A 19,114-nucleotide genomic window follows, 5' to 3' on the forward strand; every position below is an offset into this window, starting at 1 on the left:
ATATCACATATTTGCAAAAGTGCTTCCACCTTTTCGGAGAGCTCTGTTATCCACCCCCCACATCCCACACCTACCCCACCCCTAACGGCTGCACCTCCCGAAGAATTTTGTCTGGGCTCTTATCTCACTTATTTATTTCAAACAATCAAGAGAAAATTTCACAGACATAGTTTTATATAAGGGTTTTAAGGCTGTGGTGTTAATTTTTAAGTAACATGAGCCCAGCGGCAGCAGCAACGCTAGGCTAACACTAACTAGCTAGCAAGATTTTAAACCTGGTGCTAAACTAAGAGAAGCCACAAATCAGTTTGAATAAGAGTAAACATTTACTCACCAAGTCAGTGTATCAGCTAAAGATCCACAGCAATGACAACAATAATATCTTGAGCTGACGCTTCTCCAGGTTTGCTCAACATATTCCATAAAAAATGCACCGTGAACATGCGGACTGATCTGAGAGGGAGGAGGACGGTAGTCACGTGGCATTTTCAAAACACATCTTTCATCCTTCCGCACTGAGAAGCAAAACTTCCAGCTTACTTAGTTTTTCTAAGTTAAGACAACTCAAATAAATGGAGTTTATCAGCGTTTTTGCATAAAAAGTACTGGTAACTTATTTAAATTGAGTTCTAATAACAAATTGATAAAAATTGAGTTCAGCCTATTTAATATTTTTAATTAAACACAATATTACATTTTACAGTGTAGGGCTATTTTCCCATGTACATCTATACAACAGGAAGTCTTATTTGGAACCAGGGAAATAATTCCCTGCTGGCCAAAGAACGTTAGGGCACTTCTGTATCGGCTCCACTCGTCAGTCTCAGGACCGACATCCATCTTTTATACTGTCTATAAGTATGCCTCTGTGCTATCGAATAACTTATTTAATGTCTTTACTAATGTATGTTGGACCATAAAGTACAGACTTGTTTGAATCACAAAAGCTTGTTTGTGCCATGTGCAGTATTTGTATTTGCATTAATTACCGTACAGAATGTTGTTAATCAGGCCTGTCCCCAAGAGTCCTGATGAACCTTAAGTTCATGGGTTCGGTTCATGGGGCCGGTTATATTCCCAGTATGGATGGGGTCTAAGTTTGTTTGGTTTAATTTAATTGTCTGTCTCTGAGTATATATTGATTACAGGTGTCTCAGTATTTTACTGTTATTAACACACTGAAGGGACTTTGCAGAATTGACAGAGGTATGCATTCTACAAATAATCGTAATATGATATTTTCACATTCATTCAAAGGGAATGCCCATGTATCACAGCTGCTGAATGAACACTACAAGCTTTTTATGGTTAACAATACTGCTCATGCTCAGTTAATACGATGCATTGCACTTTTTTACAGAGATCCATTTAACACACCGATGTATTCGTTTGATTTAAAAACATCTGACGTGCAGCTGCATGCTGGTAATTCCATCTGAAACTTGGACATAATTTTTTTTAAAACTGCTTTAACAATAAGCATGGGAAGATTATGGCTGACATACATTATTATGCTGGATGCATAATAATGGCACTTAAAGATATTATTACATGACCTATGTTGTTTTTCCATTATCTTTTTTTTGTGATTAGTGGCAACCTACTGTTTAACCTACTCTAAATCCATACGCAATGAGATCATCTGCTGTTTTTATGCCTCCGATCTTCCTGCTCTGCCTTTTATGTTATTAATGGTCACATTAGTATTTTCCCACTTAGCTTACGCGTAGTGTACTACTTTCTCTTTTCAAAGTGCAACAAGGATAAGTAGAGTTGGCCAAGGTATGGAAGTGAATGAATATGCATGATATTACATACTTGCACTAAACAGAGTCATGTCCCTGCTGACATGTTGCCCTCTGAATGAAAGCCAAGTAGTTTAGCATTTCCAAATGACTGCTTCAGGAGAGCATGGTTGTGACCTAAGCAGCACAGTTCACAGCAGGTTTGACTATAGAATGTGTGACTGCAACTGAATGGTTTGATGCTACATTTTACTGTTGTTTAATGTTTTGTTACTGGAAACGTGTCTGCTGGCACATGTATTAATGCACCACAGTATAACAGCCTTAGGTCATGACCATGGACTTTGCCAAGTGGATGAATCCCATTGTAGAATGTCAGGTTATCTATTTCCTTCTTAACGAAACAAAGTTGCATCAAGCCAAAAGTTTGAAGTCCTTTATAAATAAAAGGGTAGAAAATATGCATATAAGAATTATGAAGGTGGAAGTTCTGCATTAACTTGTAATTTGAATAGAATAGAATAGAATAGAATAGAATGCCTTTATTGTCATTATACAGCTGTACAATGAGATACAGAGCATCTCCTACTCAGTGTAAACATGTTGGGGGGGGTACAGTTCTGCAGCACTATATACATATGGACAGTATTAACATAGGGAAGAAGATGCAGAACTTGTAATTTGGTAAAGTATGAAAAGAGATTTTGCTTCACTGAAAGTTGCATGTCTTCAGACTCAACAGAGCTGCATGCTTCATGGCAGTATATTTTAAAGAAATAGCCATAAGATGAACGGCATTATGCTGCAATCACACTAGGAGACAAAAGTAGAGACAGCAACACAATCAAAATTATTGCAAACGTGTACGATGAACCTGAGATCTATTGCCTCCGACCACTCGCCGTCACTTGCCCTCTTTAAAATGAAATTAGTGCATCAAGACAGCAATCAAACTGCACCAAGAGTCTGCTCTCAGTTTGCAGTTGAATGGCAATTATGTGGGATATATTAGTGAAAATCACAAATCTTTTGCTACTCTTGTCTACATGCACAGAAACATCTTACATTCTAACCTAAAGCAGAAATTCCTCCACAAATAGTTGCTACAGGATGGGGATTTAAGTGCACAGGCACTAGGCAACCTTGCTTTCTAGATTAATAAATAAGGTGGCAGTTACTTGCAAACATTGATTACAGTTATTTGAAGACATTTTGCCTCCCACCAGGCGACCTGTGCAATGCCATTGCATGCAACACCCTCAATCCAGAGGTGGAGGGTGTTGCAAGCTCAATCGCTGGGCAACCAGTTGGCAACCACGACTACTTGTAATAGACCCCTGACAGCAAAAAAATTAAATCCAATCACTGGGCAAATGCTAATTTCTCCTAATCACAAGGAGGTTGCTGTCCTTTTTTTACACTAGTGTGATTGAAATATTAGAGAGGGAGGTAAAAACATAATGAGTGATATTTTCCCGCCACTAAAAACTCACCGTGGAGCTTAAAATACCTTCGTAAAGCAACAATTTAGGCAAAAAATATTTTAAAATGTTATTAGTGCACATAAAAATACATCATATTAATGCAAAATAATTGACCTCCATGTAGCATTAACTGTCTGATGTCCTCCCTTCTTGTCTTTTTATGATTTTGACTCTTTCTCAGAAAAGACATGGTTTACAGATGAGCAACAGAATACCCACCAGAGGACCATAAAGCTCAAGCCTGTGAATACTCTCGCTGTCAATCACATCAGTCGATATACCGTACATCCGCAAGCAGCTTGATTCCACCCATCAGAGAAGCAGAGCACAAGCGCTGAGTTCTGGACGCGTGCTGGTTATTGGACTCCTAGAAGACTCATCGCGTAGGCGTCTGTCCGGAATCTGAGATATCGCCTCATCTGCAAACGCAACTCATCATTTTTTTTCATCGTATAAGGCGAACATGCACTGCTTTCGTCATTCACCTCTGCAGCAAGTTTATTTTACGTAATCTTCATTAAAGACAATCGCTGTCAAATATCACAGTCACTCAGCTATTAGTTTGCACAGGTAACCTTTAGCAGTGGCCAGACTCCATGACTTTTTTGTTTTATTTTGGGGAATGATGGTCACGTCAGCAAGAAAAGCAATGTTAAAAAAAAAGAATAACTACTTCTAATACTGCTAAAAGGGGTGTTTATTAGGATTAATGGATCAAGTTTTGCAATTGTAAAAGTTGCCTTCTTAGCTGTGTATGAACAACTACTACTACTTCTGCATTTACGTTAACCAATGTTGCAGAGTTAGTCTGTACAGTATGTTTAAAATGTGTATTTTACACCCAGCTGCAACCCCACCACAATGGCATTGTTAGTGACTGACTCTCAGTGATTCCTTTGCCATTTGGAGCTAATTCACAACATTTGTGACAGTTACGATGGCCAGTGTCCATATGTAAATGGCATTTGGGTCCAGCCTTATCTGAATCCATTTATGTTTGTCTTATTTTTTGCCTTTTTTCAGGTGTTATAAATGTTTTCACGTTGCTATTTCAAGTTGTCCAAAACCCCAGAAGTGTTAACAAGTATCTGCATCTGCAAAATTTCTTTTTGTTTTTAATAGCCAAATATGATAGAGCTGTTTTTTGTTGTTGTTGGGTTTTTTTTTTTTTTTTGCTAAAATTATAAAACAACCAAAAATCCTAAAGTTTGTTCATTTTACATTTATCCATTTACTTAAGTCACTATAAACAGCTAAGCAAAATGCTATGACCATATATGATATACTTGTAGGTAAGATGAATGTAAAAGCCACATATCGCATAAAGTGGGCATCATTTAAGTCCTCCTTTGGCTGTAAGCACTGCCTGACACAGGATTGTCTTGGAGGCCATTAAGCAACTTGTATGTTCTCCATGACCAATCTTAATGCCATAAACAGACATGTTTTTTGTTGATGCATGAAGAACAGCTCTATCATAAAAAAAATTGAATTTTTGGCTATTTGTTTTTTTGGATTACTTTCTGTTTTGTTTACCACCTCAATGACTGATTACATATCTTGCATATCCACTTACTTCTAATAAAGCACCAATCATTTGTTTCTGTTTGGAAGCACAGAATAATGCGTGTGGTGTTATTAATCATGTCTTATTTTAATAATGAATCACAGCTATACTGGCACTGTTGTCACTTTACTTTAGGATCAATGAGGGGGAAGGAAAGGTAAAAAAAAAAGAGTAAAGAAAAGCACATATTACTCCATGAATTTCTCGATCCATATATGATACATAACAGTCCAGCCTAGGATTCATGTTGGATGTAAAATGAGAGAGGTTGTGACATTTTTACTGGCACAGAGGAAACCCAAGCTGTCCATCCCTCAGTGCCAGTAATGTGCCAGGCAGTGCTGAAGCCAATGGAGGACTCTAGGAAGACCCACTGCTGCGAAAAGAGGCTTCTAGTTTAGCGTTCTTAAAAATTCACTGGAGATAGCTACAACTGTCGCAAACAGTCTGAGAAGTCTTAAAACTTTTTTTTCGAAATCCATCCATCATCAAGAGCAGAGCCTGAAAGCAATTCAGTTGTATGTAAATGTGTAAAGCTTAATGTGAAGTATTTTTTTCTAGTGTGTTCTTGTTTGACAGTACCTGTGGGGTTGAGAGACATTCAACATTGCGGTCTAGTCTGTATTATTTTGTGCTTTTCTCTTTTTTTTTTAGCACATCGACAATGCCAGTGCGAAGTTGATATTTCTGACTATGTCATCATACACAATAATAAATACTGTTTATTGTCTTGTACAAATAGCCTTGTATATAAATTGTACATGATTTCATTTTGTATTTTCACAAATTAAAAGCAGATGTATTGTGTTCTATAATATGTCTTGTCTCTTTATTTTCTCAGATTTTAAAAGGATGTTAATGATGTTTTACACACACACACACACGCACCCCAAAAAGGAGAAAAAAGATTACACTATCTCTTTGGTAACGCTGCACAACTTTGGTTTGTCAGACTGATCACGTGACACAGAACACCTCGTCGTACCCCCTTGGATAATGGCTGATGTAAAAACACACTCCACATTCTCACCTGAGGGATGGAGAGAGCCCATCACCGTGCTTGTTAACGATTTTTACACACCATGGCTCTGTGGGAGACTGTCAGCATGCCAATAATATTTACAGTCTAACACCTCGCAGAGAGGCCGCTGATTTCCCTTATCCTCCTGCCAACAGCAGTGTCACCTCTTCTTAGTAAACAAACACGCCTAACTATCGAACTAAAAACAGTCTATGACTACTACTATGTGTATTATTTAAAAAGCAGTGATTTAATGTGTCAAATTATAAATGAGCTGACACTTTTTAAAGGGTTACATTAGCACAGCTGACTTGCTTGAGAATTTACAGAAGGTCAAAAACTGATATTTGACCTGATATAAAATCTAAATATTGTGTCATGTAGACACTGTATATTAGGTTTTTTACACCCTTACTAAAGTGCCTCAGATCTCATGGCATTTATGATCAAAGTTTCCAAATATTAACCTTTCACTGTGATTCCCGATCATTTCATTTAATTAATTCGCAAACGTTCGGGCAGTTTTTAGGAGGAAAATCTACATGATTTTAAACTACGATCATCTACAGCATTAATGTTGTAGCAGAAACCAGAAAACTTTCAGTTTTCCTCTATTCTGAGTCAGTACTACTCCATGGGTCCTGCATTAAAAAGTTAGCAGTCAATCCCAGCTGTCATTCATCTCAATCTCATTAATAATTACAGATGTGATATTTCATTATTTAAAGTGTAGATTTGGAATCAAATCCTTTACAGATAATGTTGATTAAAAAATATATAAATGCAAAATTTGGGGTTAAAACACTAAAAGTTTTGAGTTTTGTGCCTCTCCTGAATCACATGATATTGCTGGTTTGTGTCACAAAAAGGTGAACAGTTCTTACATAGTCAAGTTTGTGACAGAGAGAGGAAAGTAACAAAATTGTACTGTAAAATATTACATTTTTATATGCACTATTAAAATATATTTCTTTTTTTTTAATTTTAAAAAGGCAATTATTTTGAAAAAACCCCCCCCAAATAATAATAAATTCTCAGTACCAGTATAGCTGAAATTTTGGTGACTGTGTCTGTGTTTCTGTGTAAATGTAAATTTAAAAAATGGCCAGTTGTCTTAAATAGTATAACAGTAATTAGAAATATCCGACATAAATACATAACAACAACAAAAACAACAATAATTATAATAAGCAGAAGAATAAACTTTCTTTATAGGATCTTTTAAATAAAATTACAAAGGGCTTTACAAGACAAAACAAGACACTGATAAAACATTAAAGAATTGAAAAATGTAAAAGTTTTGCAGAATTTTGAGGGGAAGCTAGTAGAACGAGACACTAAAGAAATATAAATAAATAATCTCACAAAAGGAGACGATGTAAAAGTAGCTCCAGCTGGAGGCACTGAGAAAGCCCGCTTACAAAAACATGTCTTTAAGACAGATTTAAAGGGCGATGATAGGGAGCTCACCAATCTGACCTCCTCGGGGAGGCTGTTTAAGAGACGGGGCGCCCTAACAAAAGAAAAATCTTGAGATTGTGTGACAGTAAGGTTAAAGCTACTTTTGGCAGATATTTACATCGGATGCCCTTCCTGTGCAACTCTTTGTAAGGGCTTTGTATCTCCTCGAGGAATCGAACCAGGGATCTTGCGCTTGTTATTGGAAGGTGTAAACCATTACTGTAAAAAAAAAAAAAAAAATCCCACTAAAATAAATGAACTACCAAAAAAGCAAATGATCACAGAGATGCAGAGATATGATGTAAATCTATTCGCATTAAAGAAATTCCTTGACTGAAACTTTGCTATGCTGTGAGTGCATAAGCCTATTCACAAACACACACGCAGCAACACAGAAATCCACTGTAGCCTCTGAGGACAACTCTTGTCCAGCTGTACGGGTGATAATAGTTTCCATGACAATGCAGCACTCCAAGTGCATCAATGCCAGCTCGGATAAACAGTGATCCTTTACCAAAACAAGGGGGTCATTACGGCAGCTTGTCAAATCAATGTTGAGAGTGTCCTGCCTGATTAAGGCGTCCCCTCTCAGTCCTGACACAGTGTCAATACTGGCTGGCCTGTGGCGGCACACTCCCATGATTGGACTGAAATGCCTATCAGTCAGGCAGCTGAGCTGGACTAATGATTCCCTGTGCTGCCTATTAGAGGGACATGACAATTTAATCCTGTGGGCCAGGCAAGGAAAAAGTGACCTTGGTGCTTTATATTGAGACTGAGGTAAATTGACAAGAGCAGATAAATCTTTACCTTGGGCTATTAACAGAATTAAAGAACAACAAAAGCAGAAGGTTCTCTCCTTTTTTTGTTCTCTTTGCTCCTGACTTTCAAAACCTTCCACTCCTCTAAATTTAAAAATAATCGAGCAAAAACCAATCATGGTTTGGCAACACTTTTCAAATTTGTAGGGATATACGTTTACAATGTATTTCCACTATACAAAGGCGCAAATGAACCAAAACTTGGAACAACAAAAAGTCAAATAAACACCACAGACTGAATTCTTCTATGCTTTGCTGTCAAGCTGGAACACTGAGAGTGGATATTGCTTGAAGCTCAAGGTTTTTCAGATGTTCAAAGCCATTCCAGCATGGCCCCAGGGCAAGGTATATTGCCTTGGACATCTATCTTAAGGCTATGAGAACATTGTCTACATGGTTGGAAAAAGGCCATGTGTTTACACAGATGTTTCAAGCTTTTAGCACGCAGATCTTCCTGTACTGAGCCTCACCACCATCCTTTGTGCCAAGGGACATATACATTTTGCATTAGTTTACCCTTTGATACAGAAATGAAAGGGGGCAGGGGAGCTTCCAGACTTAGGCACAGAGTCAGAAACAAAGTAAAGATTCTCTGCACTGAATTGGCTTTAAATTAAAAAGAAAAAAAACTTTGCTGTTAACATTGCAGGTGGCATTTCTTCATCTGTTCCTCGTTTTTTAATATAGCTGCTTCGATGTGGCCTGTACACAAAGACAAAACAACATGCCTTTCCACATTTCTCCAGCAAAAACAGAAAACAAACGGCAAAAGATAAGAATTTCATCCCTGTTGCGAGGATAGATCAACGGCACTGGGAGGCTATTTGCCTGCAAGGCACAGTTGTAACACTGACCCTTTATGTTTCCTCTAAAGGTCAACATTTCCTTTCTTTTGTTTCACTCCATGCATGCATAAATCAAAGCTCTTGGCTATTTTTTTAGGTTTGAAGTGGGAAATATCACTGAATAAAAGCAAAATAAAACCTACATAAATATTACAGCTTTAATGAAAGATAAAGGAAAACACCATCTGGATATTTTGTCAATAAATTACGCATTAATCAATTTTTGTTCTTTGGTTTGAGATATTGCACAAAATCCCCACGTACCAGAGTGAAATGTGCATCAGAGGAAAACACTTTGTAAAGCACCTGAGTGGATCTGTACGCTGTAAGCATTTATTAAATCACAATGCCGACCTTCATCAGGGATGTAGGCAGCGTCTCCACATACTCCATGCATGTTGCTTGATTTGCAAAATAGGAGCTTGTTGCAAATGTAATTTGTTTCCATATTAGCAATCAAAGTCTCCCATATTTACTGTGCTAAATTATACTTTTGCCCATTTAAATCACCTTCTCTTTTACTTCTGTGCAAAGAAATTAGCAATAACAAACAGCAAACAGATGGCAAATCCCATAACATCACTACTCAGCCCAAGTTGTAAACATGATTTACAATTTGCACGATATTATTTACTGTGATTCATGTTTCTGTCAGTTCCACACTGGAGGTTAATAGAAATGCCAGCAAGCTTGCTGATTTACTTAGTAAAATTTTCATCTCAAGGTTCAGGTTCAGAAGATTGGAGTCAGAGAGAGTTACAGGATTCATGCATTATGCAGAAGAAGCACGACCTTCAGCCATCACAGTCTTCTCTATATATCACACTGGGCTTGACCCTCCCAAGGCCAGAAGGAGCATTTGATATATTTAACCACTACAGCCATTAAATTACTCACATTCTTTATAAGCTGAGCCCATTTTATACTGCCAGCAACATGAAGGCAGTATCATTCTGATTAAAACTGGTTTTACACTTTGTATTTGCCTTTTTTTACTGTAGGTGATGCTTCAGCAATGAAGACGACATTCATAAGTCAAAGGCAAACTAAATCAACAAATAAATCTCTTGCATGGCCCTTCTGATTTTTATACTTCACATTATGGCTTTGCCATATGTTGGCCATATGTTGAAATAAAGAAGAACTCTGCTCCTGCTATTTGATACAGAACACTTCATGAAATGATAGGAAATAAAGTGCTGTTTTAGAGTATGAGGTCCATTTTAATATAATTGGCTTTAGAATTATTTATAACATTAATTGCCACATTATCGACTTGCTGTCAGCTCCTTGGGCCCGTGGTCCATTCTTCTTCACAGAGAGTGCTAGCTCAGCCTAAAGTAGACTGACAAGCTAATTATACCATCTTTCCTCTCAATGATAAATGCCACTAATGTGAATCTGGCCTAGAAATGAGACTCCTTAGTCACCTCAGCTACAATAGTCTCTCACTATGTCCAGGATCTTTAGATAGGGATACTTCAGTCCACTTCATTTCCTCCTGAATCAAGTATCTTAAAGAATTCATGCCCCAAATTGCAATATTGCCCTTGTTAGGTCATTTCTACCTACAGACTGGAATATACAAATATTTATATTTAAGCATCATCATAAAGTTTCAGAAAGAGCTACTGTACCAACCACACAACTCAGATATTAGATTTCAGAAGGTGTATGCTACAAATTTTTGTAAATTCATGGTTAAGTTATGCTAGCCAGCTGTTCTGAAGAGACACACTGTAAATTACATTAAAATATATTTTTGCAAATACAGCTAATGCCTTTTTGGAAAAATGTTAAGAGCAAGCTACAGTACTGTTTTCTTTAGGGACTTTATTTGAACTATAAATGTTTAAGATCAATTGGAAATTTTGGTCAATATGGTCATTTTAAGTTATTTTCTGTTTTGTCTTTATTATTGTGGATATGTGATGCGGTTTCCAGTGTTTGTGTGACAACACCATCACTATGACTACTATTGCAATTGTTAAAATGTCATTTTGCTGAGAACAATAGCATTCCTGTAACCCTGTATAGTGTAAGGAATAGGTAAAATGGCAATGCTAAATTTTTGTAATATATAATTATACAGGATAAAGCAGATAGTTATATTTTATATCAACTATAACAATACCAATATTAGATATTGGATGAGTCATTTCAGTCCATTTGTAGGTGTTTGCGAAGGATTCTTAGCTCAACTTTTGCAGCTATTGCTAATTGCTAATGCTGTCACAACCTGGCAAAGCAAATACACTCATAATTTTAGCCCGCTGCTAAGTGGCTACCAGTTAGAGTGATAGTGTCATATTACATCATGTATATTTCAGCTTTAGTGGATATAAATTAAATGTTACTGTCATAAAGAAAAAAATTTAATTTTTAGTTATTAATTTATTTTTCTTTTTTATTAATAAAATATATTAACATCTGGCAAAATTGCCACCACTTCAAATAAAGATTCTCTATGATGACTTGGATTTAAATTGAATGAATTTAATTAATTAATTAAAATATCAAAGGTAATCTGGGGTAAAAATCAATCAAACAATTTATACTTAAAAAACAACACTGGTAGCCTAACATATGCAGTTTCTATGCTGAGACAACAGCTATGGCTCTGTCCCCATTCATTTAGATGAGGACTTTAAAGTAAGTGCCTCCACTTGTCACCCAGTGGCTTCCCAGCAAGAGGCTGTGATTGTACCGCTATTCATGTCTGCATAAGGTTGTCTTAGCTCCATCAGTCAAATAAGTAAATGGTTAACACACTCACAATTACCACCATGTATTAGCAACAATATATTTTATTGTTGAAATAGTTTATAATTAATAGTATCTGAATAATTTCCCCCATCTAATCTCTAGGTGTTTAAAGAAGAACAAGGGGAAACATCAAACACATCTTCCTGTCACCCCAGTCAAACTGTTTCGTATAATTCCCTCTTTAATGATGCTGTTTACATATTCCGACTTCACATTGAATGTATCCTGACAACAATGAGAGCTGACACATACCAAACTTGGTATGTCCCAGAGCCATCTTCAATGGCTGGGATGCTGTCAGCTCCACCTACATCAGTGGCGGTGTCTCAATACTAGTGTGACACATGTCAGAAACTTTTAAATGTCTGCTCTTTTCAGCACAGTGCTTCAGCATCCAAAAGATGGCATTTCATGTGCAGTAATATGCGTATGAAATTCCAGGAGCAGTTGCTGTAATATTGACATAGTGTCAAGTTTGAAGCTTGTATTCAATATATGATACATGATACTATGGCTCTCGACTCATGAGCTTTTTGTCTTTGTTTTTTTATATTTGTTAAACTCCAAATAATTAATGACATAATTCCTCTCCAGCTCCATCAGGCAGCTATTAGTTAAATAAAAATTCATGCTCATGCTTGGATATTTTGATAGGAAACGCCATCTCTTGTAATTTCGCATGCCTTCTGCAGCCAGACACACATCTGAACTTTGACCTCCTTTGATCAGCAGTTTTGGCAAGGCAATCCATCATGGTGCTCTTACTGTCAGAAGAGGTGCCTGGCTGCAGCTGTGTGTCACTGGCTAAGAGGGGCTGCTTAAAGGCAATCATGTCAACCTCCACACGACTGCTCAGACTCCCAGATTGAAGGAGGACTTGACAGGGCCACAAGAGTCAGCTGAAGACACTGGAGGGCTGTGTCTGACTGCTCCATGGCCAAAAAATGATGGCTGATTTTATCCTCTGAACAACTGACTGAATAAACTGGAAAAAAAAATGTAAGAAATTCATCCAATGAATATCCAACCTCTCTGCTAAACTATTGATTTTACCCTGCTTTGCTTTGAGATGAAGGAAAAGTAATGCACTCCTTTTTTCCTCATCTATACACAAAGAAATGCATCGCAGCGATCTAAAGCTGCTCTGCTTAATATTACACAAAAAGCAGGATATGAACGTTTTTCTGCGTCTGACCTTCAAAATATGTTTCTGCCTCAGGACAGTGTCTAGCCAGACAGATTGAGTACTCTTTAAAGAGGTTACTGGCTGAACAGAGTATCACGCTGCTGAGCCATGATCTTTGCAATTAGAAGAAATATAAAATGCTTTATTATTTTTTTTCTGACATCTCTCCAGCAACATTTCAGGGTGAGCTGACATTAGAAAAACAAACTAAAAACAACAAATCCAGAGGGAGTAAAATGCACTTAGTTTCTTTGGAAAAACCAAAAAAAATGCTGGATGAATGCATTTTTTGCCCAGGGCCGGAAAGTTGGCTCTCTGGCTCTTTTGTGCTGATGTATACATTATAGATAATTGGGGGGGGTTCTTAGATGAAAAGAGACCTCCTGTTAAATCCCAGCATGCAAAAAATGCCACTTGTCACGTAAGAGATAACGCACCTACATTTTGGTGTAAATAAGGAAGGTAGTGAGTGATATTCTAGTTGCACTGTCAATGATTTTCTGACAAGGAAATCCACAACACTTTTACGCAGGCACCAAGTGCATTAATGGCAAAAATGGGCCTGACTTTCAGACAAAGGAGCTGAGTGACGGCTTGCTGACTGCACCTCCGAGTGTGCAATAACATGATGTGAAAGGACATTGTCAGGAGCCGAGGAGACGAGCCCAGATTGTACATAGTGACAGAAAACAGAGATGAGGACAGAGATACTGGTGCCATATTAGTGGCCAGCATATTCAAACACCATCCTTGAGTCTGAGCAAACTTGACATCACCTCCAATGGCTTCAAACACATACACACACACCCACTTCTGTCTGCAGCCAGCTTTCCCCTCTGATGTGTCTCCACACTCCGCTCTCTTATGTGGAGAGTTACCAGCAGGCCTGTTCTGTCAGGACAGGAGGATAGGGGCGCAGCAGCCTGCGGATACCCTCAGTCAATCTACATTTGGTCACCGCGGTGGGAAGTGTGCTCATTTTTTCCGATATCTGAGCTACTTGAGGTGATCCGAACACTGAAGTGTGAGGAGCTGTCACCTTGCATAAAACTCTGCACCAGCGGATCCTGATATGTTACGAGGGGGGAGGGGGTGGAGATTTCTCTGTCCTGATAGGCTGTAAGGACACTGGGGACCCTATAAGAGAGAAGGGTGAATGTATTCAACTCTGTCCGCCTGGGGACAAGAGGTCGGCAGGGAAGGAGGGAGCTCATCACCAGGCCCCCCGCACTCTAAGGACAGATTTATGCCGTTACCGGGCCGCTCACGGAGGAATTATTTTAATGCCGTATCAAAACATCAACAAGAGGCCAGCAGAGAGAAGAACCTACATTATGCATCGCTTCTTTTGCAAAAATTTGGAAGACAAAAAGAGCACTGTTAAACTCTGCATGACAGGAACTATGCAGCCGGTACAACTGTGAATGGCGCTGTTTGTTTTAGTGTAGTGTTTTTACTGGAAGGTGTGCTGTAAGCCTGCCCAGTGGCAGTGGTGGGCACCACTGTTTGTACTCCACAGGCCATTAACAGTTCACCGTACCTCCACCAGCAGGGCAGCAGCTGGAGAGGAAGAAGCATGTAGCAGCGGTGTGGGATCATCACACAAAAAAAAGAAAGAATGAAAAGAAACATGGCTAGAGGCAGGGAGGCTGGAGCATGCTCGGAGTAAAGTTGGCAGCTGTGCGGCTGTGTGTGATAAAGTGCAGCTCAGCGTAAACACACTCTGGGGCTCCCTGCACAGCTGGCGACCATAGGTTACAGTTCTGAAAGATGGAGAGCAGGAAAGGGATAGTGGGAGGAAGAGATGGATGAGGGAATCGCAGAGCTTGCATCCACGTATCATCTCTCTGAGGTGGAGGAGAAGGATCAGGGCTAAATTTATCACAACATGGATGATGAGGGGAAGGTAATAAAATGTTATTGTGTCAGAGTAAGAAAAGAAAAGTGCACTTGTCTGATATTCACAGGCGTCTGCATACAATCAAGGAGGCGTCAGCATGAAAGCAATGCGGGAACAACACATACTGTACACAGAGTATGTTGGTACCCAAGAGCACAGTTTGCCGTCAGTGCTTCAGTTTTATAATCTGTTTTTGAAATACAGAATATACACTGCACACAGGTGGGACAGACAGATTACCCATGACCTCATGGAAGAAACAACGCCTTTCGATGTGTCAGAATGGAAGCAATCGTCAGCAGCGAGCACATTTGTGAGGTCGTCGTCGTGTCAAAAGATGACACAGCCAAATGAGTCTGAAATTTCTGGAGGCTTGTTAGCAATCATAAAGATTGCATTACTGTGCAACAGCAGTTACACTTTCCTAATCACTTAAAGCTTCTGCAAGAGTTTAAACCACAAAATGTGGAGTTGATTTAAATAAAATGATGACAGACATGCAGTTCAGACCCTTTTTTTTTTATCTTGTACAACAATTAACGTTGCCGTGCAGCTCTTATTTAAATTAGTTTTGTGCTGTAAAATGTTTGTAAAATAATCATTCATAATGACACAAGTCCATAATTTGACATGCGTCTTTGATTAGCTGAAATATAATTAAAATGTCACAACAGAGTTCGTTAAGTGCAAGTTCAAATGAAAACTGATTGACATTTAGATGTTTTGTGGACATGTTGTTTTTAATTAAATGTTAGGATATGGAGTGCTCATTTCACCAGTAGGTACATCATTAACACAGACAACCATCATGAGAGGACTTGAGTGGTAGTTTAGATAATAAATCATTCATTTCCACTGTTGTTTTTGCTGATATTCTCCCGAAGGAAACATGGAGTCACAGCTGATAAAGTTATGCAGACATTTATTTTTCACTTCTAATGATTTAGCGTGACTGTGCCTGTCACCATGATTTAAAGGAGGCTGCAGTCTGCATTCTGTTTATTGTGACCAAACAAGTGCAGCGCCCGCACGCTTTCAACGTCAGGGTTATTGATTAAAGTTTTAAATGGTTGCCATATTACCCAGGGACTTCTGGGAGATTAATTTGCGCTAATGTTCATCTGTAATTCATTAGACATTTAGACAGCTCAACCACAAGGACTCTGTCTTGAGAGAAAAGGCCATTTCTCAAACAGTAAAAATATGAAGCCAAACTAAATAATAATGGCATACAACTTGTTTAATGTTGTACACAGGATTTCATGTTTGTAAGACTGCGTACAAAAGTGGAAGCGACTTTGTTTGAAGCTGAAGCGAAAGAGCTGTAATGGGAAAAAAGATCAAAATCTGTTCTTGTTCTAATAAGGTAAATTTACACAGATTAAAAGGTTGGTGAATGACTATATCTAGCTCGTGTTAAAAACAAATAAATCTGAACATTTTGTATGACAAATCTGCAATCGCAAACCTTTCAAGATTCACACCCAGCATGGAGGTAAAAGCAAAAGATTAGCAACTGCTAACTGGTGAACAAACTCAAATGTCTGGCAACATAAGAGCTGCAAATAAAGTTTTGCAAAGTGGTGACCAAAATTTCAGAAGCTTGTTTCTACCACTGAAAAACCAATAAATAAAACAAAATTGCCAGGCAGCACTAAGTCATAATTCCAGGTAGGTTATTATCTTAATGTTTATTAGTTATTTTTAAATTTTTTCGCGATAATAACCTAAAATTAGAACTTATTGATGGTGTTTTTTCCACTGAACCATCAAGCTTTCATACCAAAATAGAGCTGCTATTAACAGAATGTCAATTATGCAGTTAAATTTGTGCAATGTTGCAATAACATGACTGCAATTTAATGCTAAAATTGCTCTAAACAACTGGTTGCTAACTGGTTGCGCGATGGTCTACGCAGAGCCTATACGCAGCTTTGCGGACAGCTGTGTAGATGGTGTTGCTGTTAGCTGTCACTAGGGGGCAGTGTTAAAAATTTAACGTTTAATAATATTGATCCCTCTGCCAGCTTTAGAGAAGATCGATGTTATAACACAGAAAGTGCTGAAGTGAAACCAAATGTTAGAAACAATGAAAACTGTCCCACAGCCACTGTCTGTGCTTCTCATTCTGTTGATCAAACATCACTTGATCTTTGATTTAACCTCATCACCAGAGTCAGAATCCCAGTTAATGTTGTACTAGATACTGAGCTGCTGTAAAATATGGAAAGAGATTCACAACAACACGCAGCATTGCTTCATTAAGACAGATGAAGGACAAGCTAAATGTAAGGTTTTCATTGAATAACTGAAGTTACAGAGACTAACTTGAATGCAACATGACATTATCTAATGCTAAATACCTGGACAAATGACTTCAGAAGGTAGTATTATAGAATTGGGAAAGCTTTAAATTATTTTCAGAAACAAATTAAAGACAAAAAATGGGCAAAATGGACAAAGCCTTTAGGCTTTTCACCTTCACACTTGATGGTGAAAACACAGGAGTAAAATCTTAGTGGTTTTTTTTCCTGCCATCCTATTGTGTTCTGTTATATTAAGCACTATATTAAGGCATTAAGAGCAAAAAGAGCAGATATTTGGTTACACAACTGAAAGTTCAAGCCTCAGCTGGTAAGATACTGCATGACTTGTTTTCTTCAAAAAAATAATATATTGCCATTCACGTTTGATGTGACGCTAAATGAAAAATAATAAATAGAACTGCGAACATTAAAACTGAGCTGGCTGCGTAGCTACGAAGGCAAGTTGTGTCCTGAGGCTTTGGGTCAGCAGTCAATTAAATTATCACACCAAACTGAAAGACTTGTAAAATCCCCTTACTGAATAATGGTTGTCAGACACTCCATGATCCTCCATGATGTTCTGCAAAAAAGGTTGCAGCAATGGGATTAGGGCTTGATCCTCAGCTACTGCTGTGCCCAGTCTAAAATGACTATCCTCTTATCTCAAGGCAACAGAGCTACATTATGTTATGTACCGACTTCGTCAAGATAGAATGGATGTCATTGAAATTAATTTAATCTTCCTTAAATTAGCTTCTGACTATGATCTCTCCCAGTCAGAATTTATGTCCTCCAGAATTCAATTTCCTCCACACTGTGATATGCTTTTATCAGTTGGTAACTATTCGGTGGCCTCCAATAATGAGAGCTGTCACGGACCAGCAGCAGATAGTATTTGATGGCGACCATCTTGTGACCACTGGATTCGTTGCCCACATCTAGCAGGCATTAAACAGAGAAGAAGAAAAAACACAAACGCTTTTGAGTCCACAGATTTTCCAGCTCTCATCAATACAAAACGAACTTCAGGACGAGATGCAGATGTAATGGAATATCATTTGATATTAATGATCTGATTACTGATCACTTGGCCGTAAAAGTGTTGGTCTGTAGTCCGTCTGATGTCGGAAATGTTTTGAGTTATGACTCTGAGACAACAGCTGCTGGGAAAGATTAGTTTAATTTTCACAATACAGAAATATGCAAGACGTTAGTTAACTGATGAAACTCTATTGAACTGTAATGTTTACATGAATTTAAAGAATGTTATTATGTTGTGACTAATGAATTCAATTAATGTAAAATTGCTGGAAATGCTGAAATAACTGGACATTAACTGTGAAGACACCACCACCTCCAATGACACTTAAGAATACTGGTTCTTATTGGCTCTTAATGATTTTTATTGTTTATATAAACCATAAAAACAAACAAAAAAACTGTAGCTTTACACAGTCACAGACATCCTAAGTTAAATATAGGATTTTAACACTGAAACGTCTGTAATTTGTATTGATAATACAGGAATTTAACATGTAATTAGCTCAGTGCAATTCAGTTTTATTTATAGAGTGCCAATTCACAACAAAAGTCACCTCAAGGAACTTGATATCGTAAGGTAAAGACCCTACAACTATGTAATGATGATAAGCAATTGTAGTGATAACTGAAGAAGAAATGCTCAGTCCTTCATGGGAAAGCCCCAGAAGCCTAAGACCATTGCAGTATATCCAAAGGAGAGTTCAGGGTCACCTGATCCAGCCCTAACTATGAGCTTTTTCACAGAGGAAGTCTAATCTTAAAAGTAGTGAGGACGTCTGTCTCCCAAAGCCAAACCTGGAGCAAATATGCTCCAGAGAAATATGCTCGTTCTAGTCCCTGTCAGTACTTAATAATAATGAATTAAAATAGTTCCGCCTAGAAGTAATAAATACACAAACTAAGAGAAGATGTTTTTGTGATAATACAAAAATGCGAGAAAGCAGCAGCAGCAAGCACACAGAAGGACATAT

The 19,114-nt window shown here is 38.0% G+C and overlaps 1 protein-coding gene across 1 annotated transcript in view; it reads left to right on the forward strand.

Moving 5' to 3' along the window:
• LOC116327464 (calcium-activated potassium channel subunit alpha-1-like) overlaps positions 1-3,559 on the forward strand; it is a 100,099-nt gene extending 96,540 nt beyond the window's left edge. Inside the window, exon 32 of the mRNA XM_039616452.1 lies at positions 3,411-3,559. Within this exon, the coding sequence (XP_039472386.1) occupies positions 3,411-3,432 (22 nt within the window). The 3' untranslated portion in view covers positions 3,433-3,559. The remainder of the gene's footprint in view (positions 1-3,410) is intronic.
• Positions 3,560-19,114: the final 15,555 nt, after the last annotated feature.

The sequence above is a fragment of the Oreochromis aureus genome, linkage group 8 (genome assembly GCF_013358895.1).
Source record: "Oreochromis aureus strain Israel breed Guangdong linkage group 8, ZZ_aureus, whole genome shotgun sequence".
Classification (NCBI taxonomy): domain Eukaryota; kingdom Metazoa; phylum Chordata; class Actinopteri; order Cichliformes; family Cichlidae; genus Oreochromis; species Oreochromis aureus.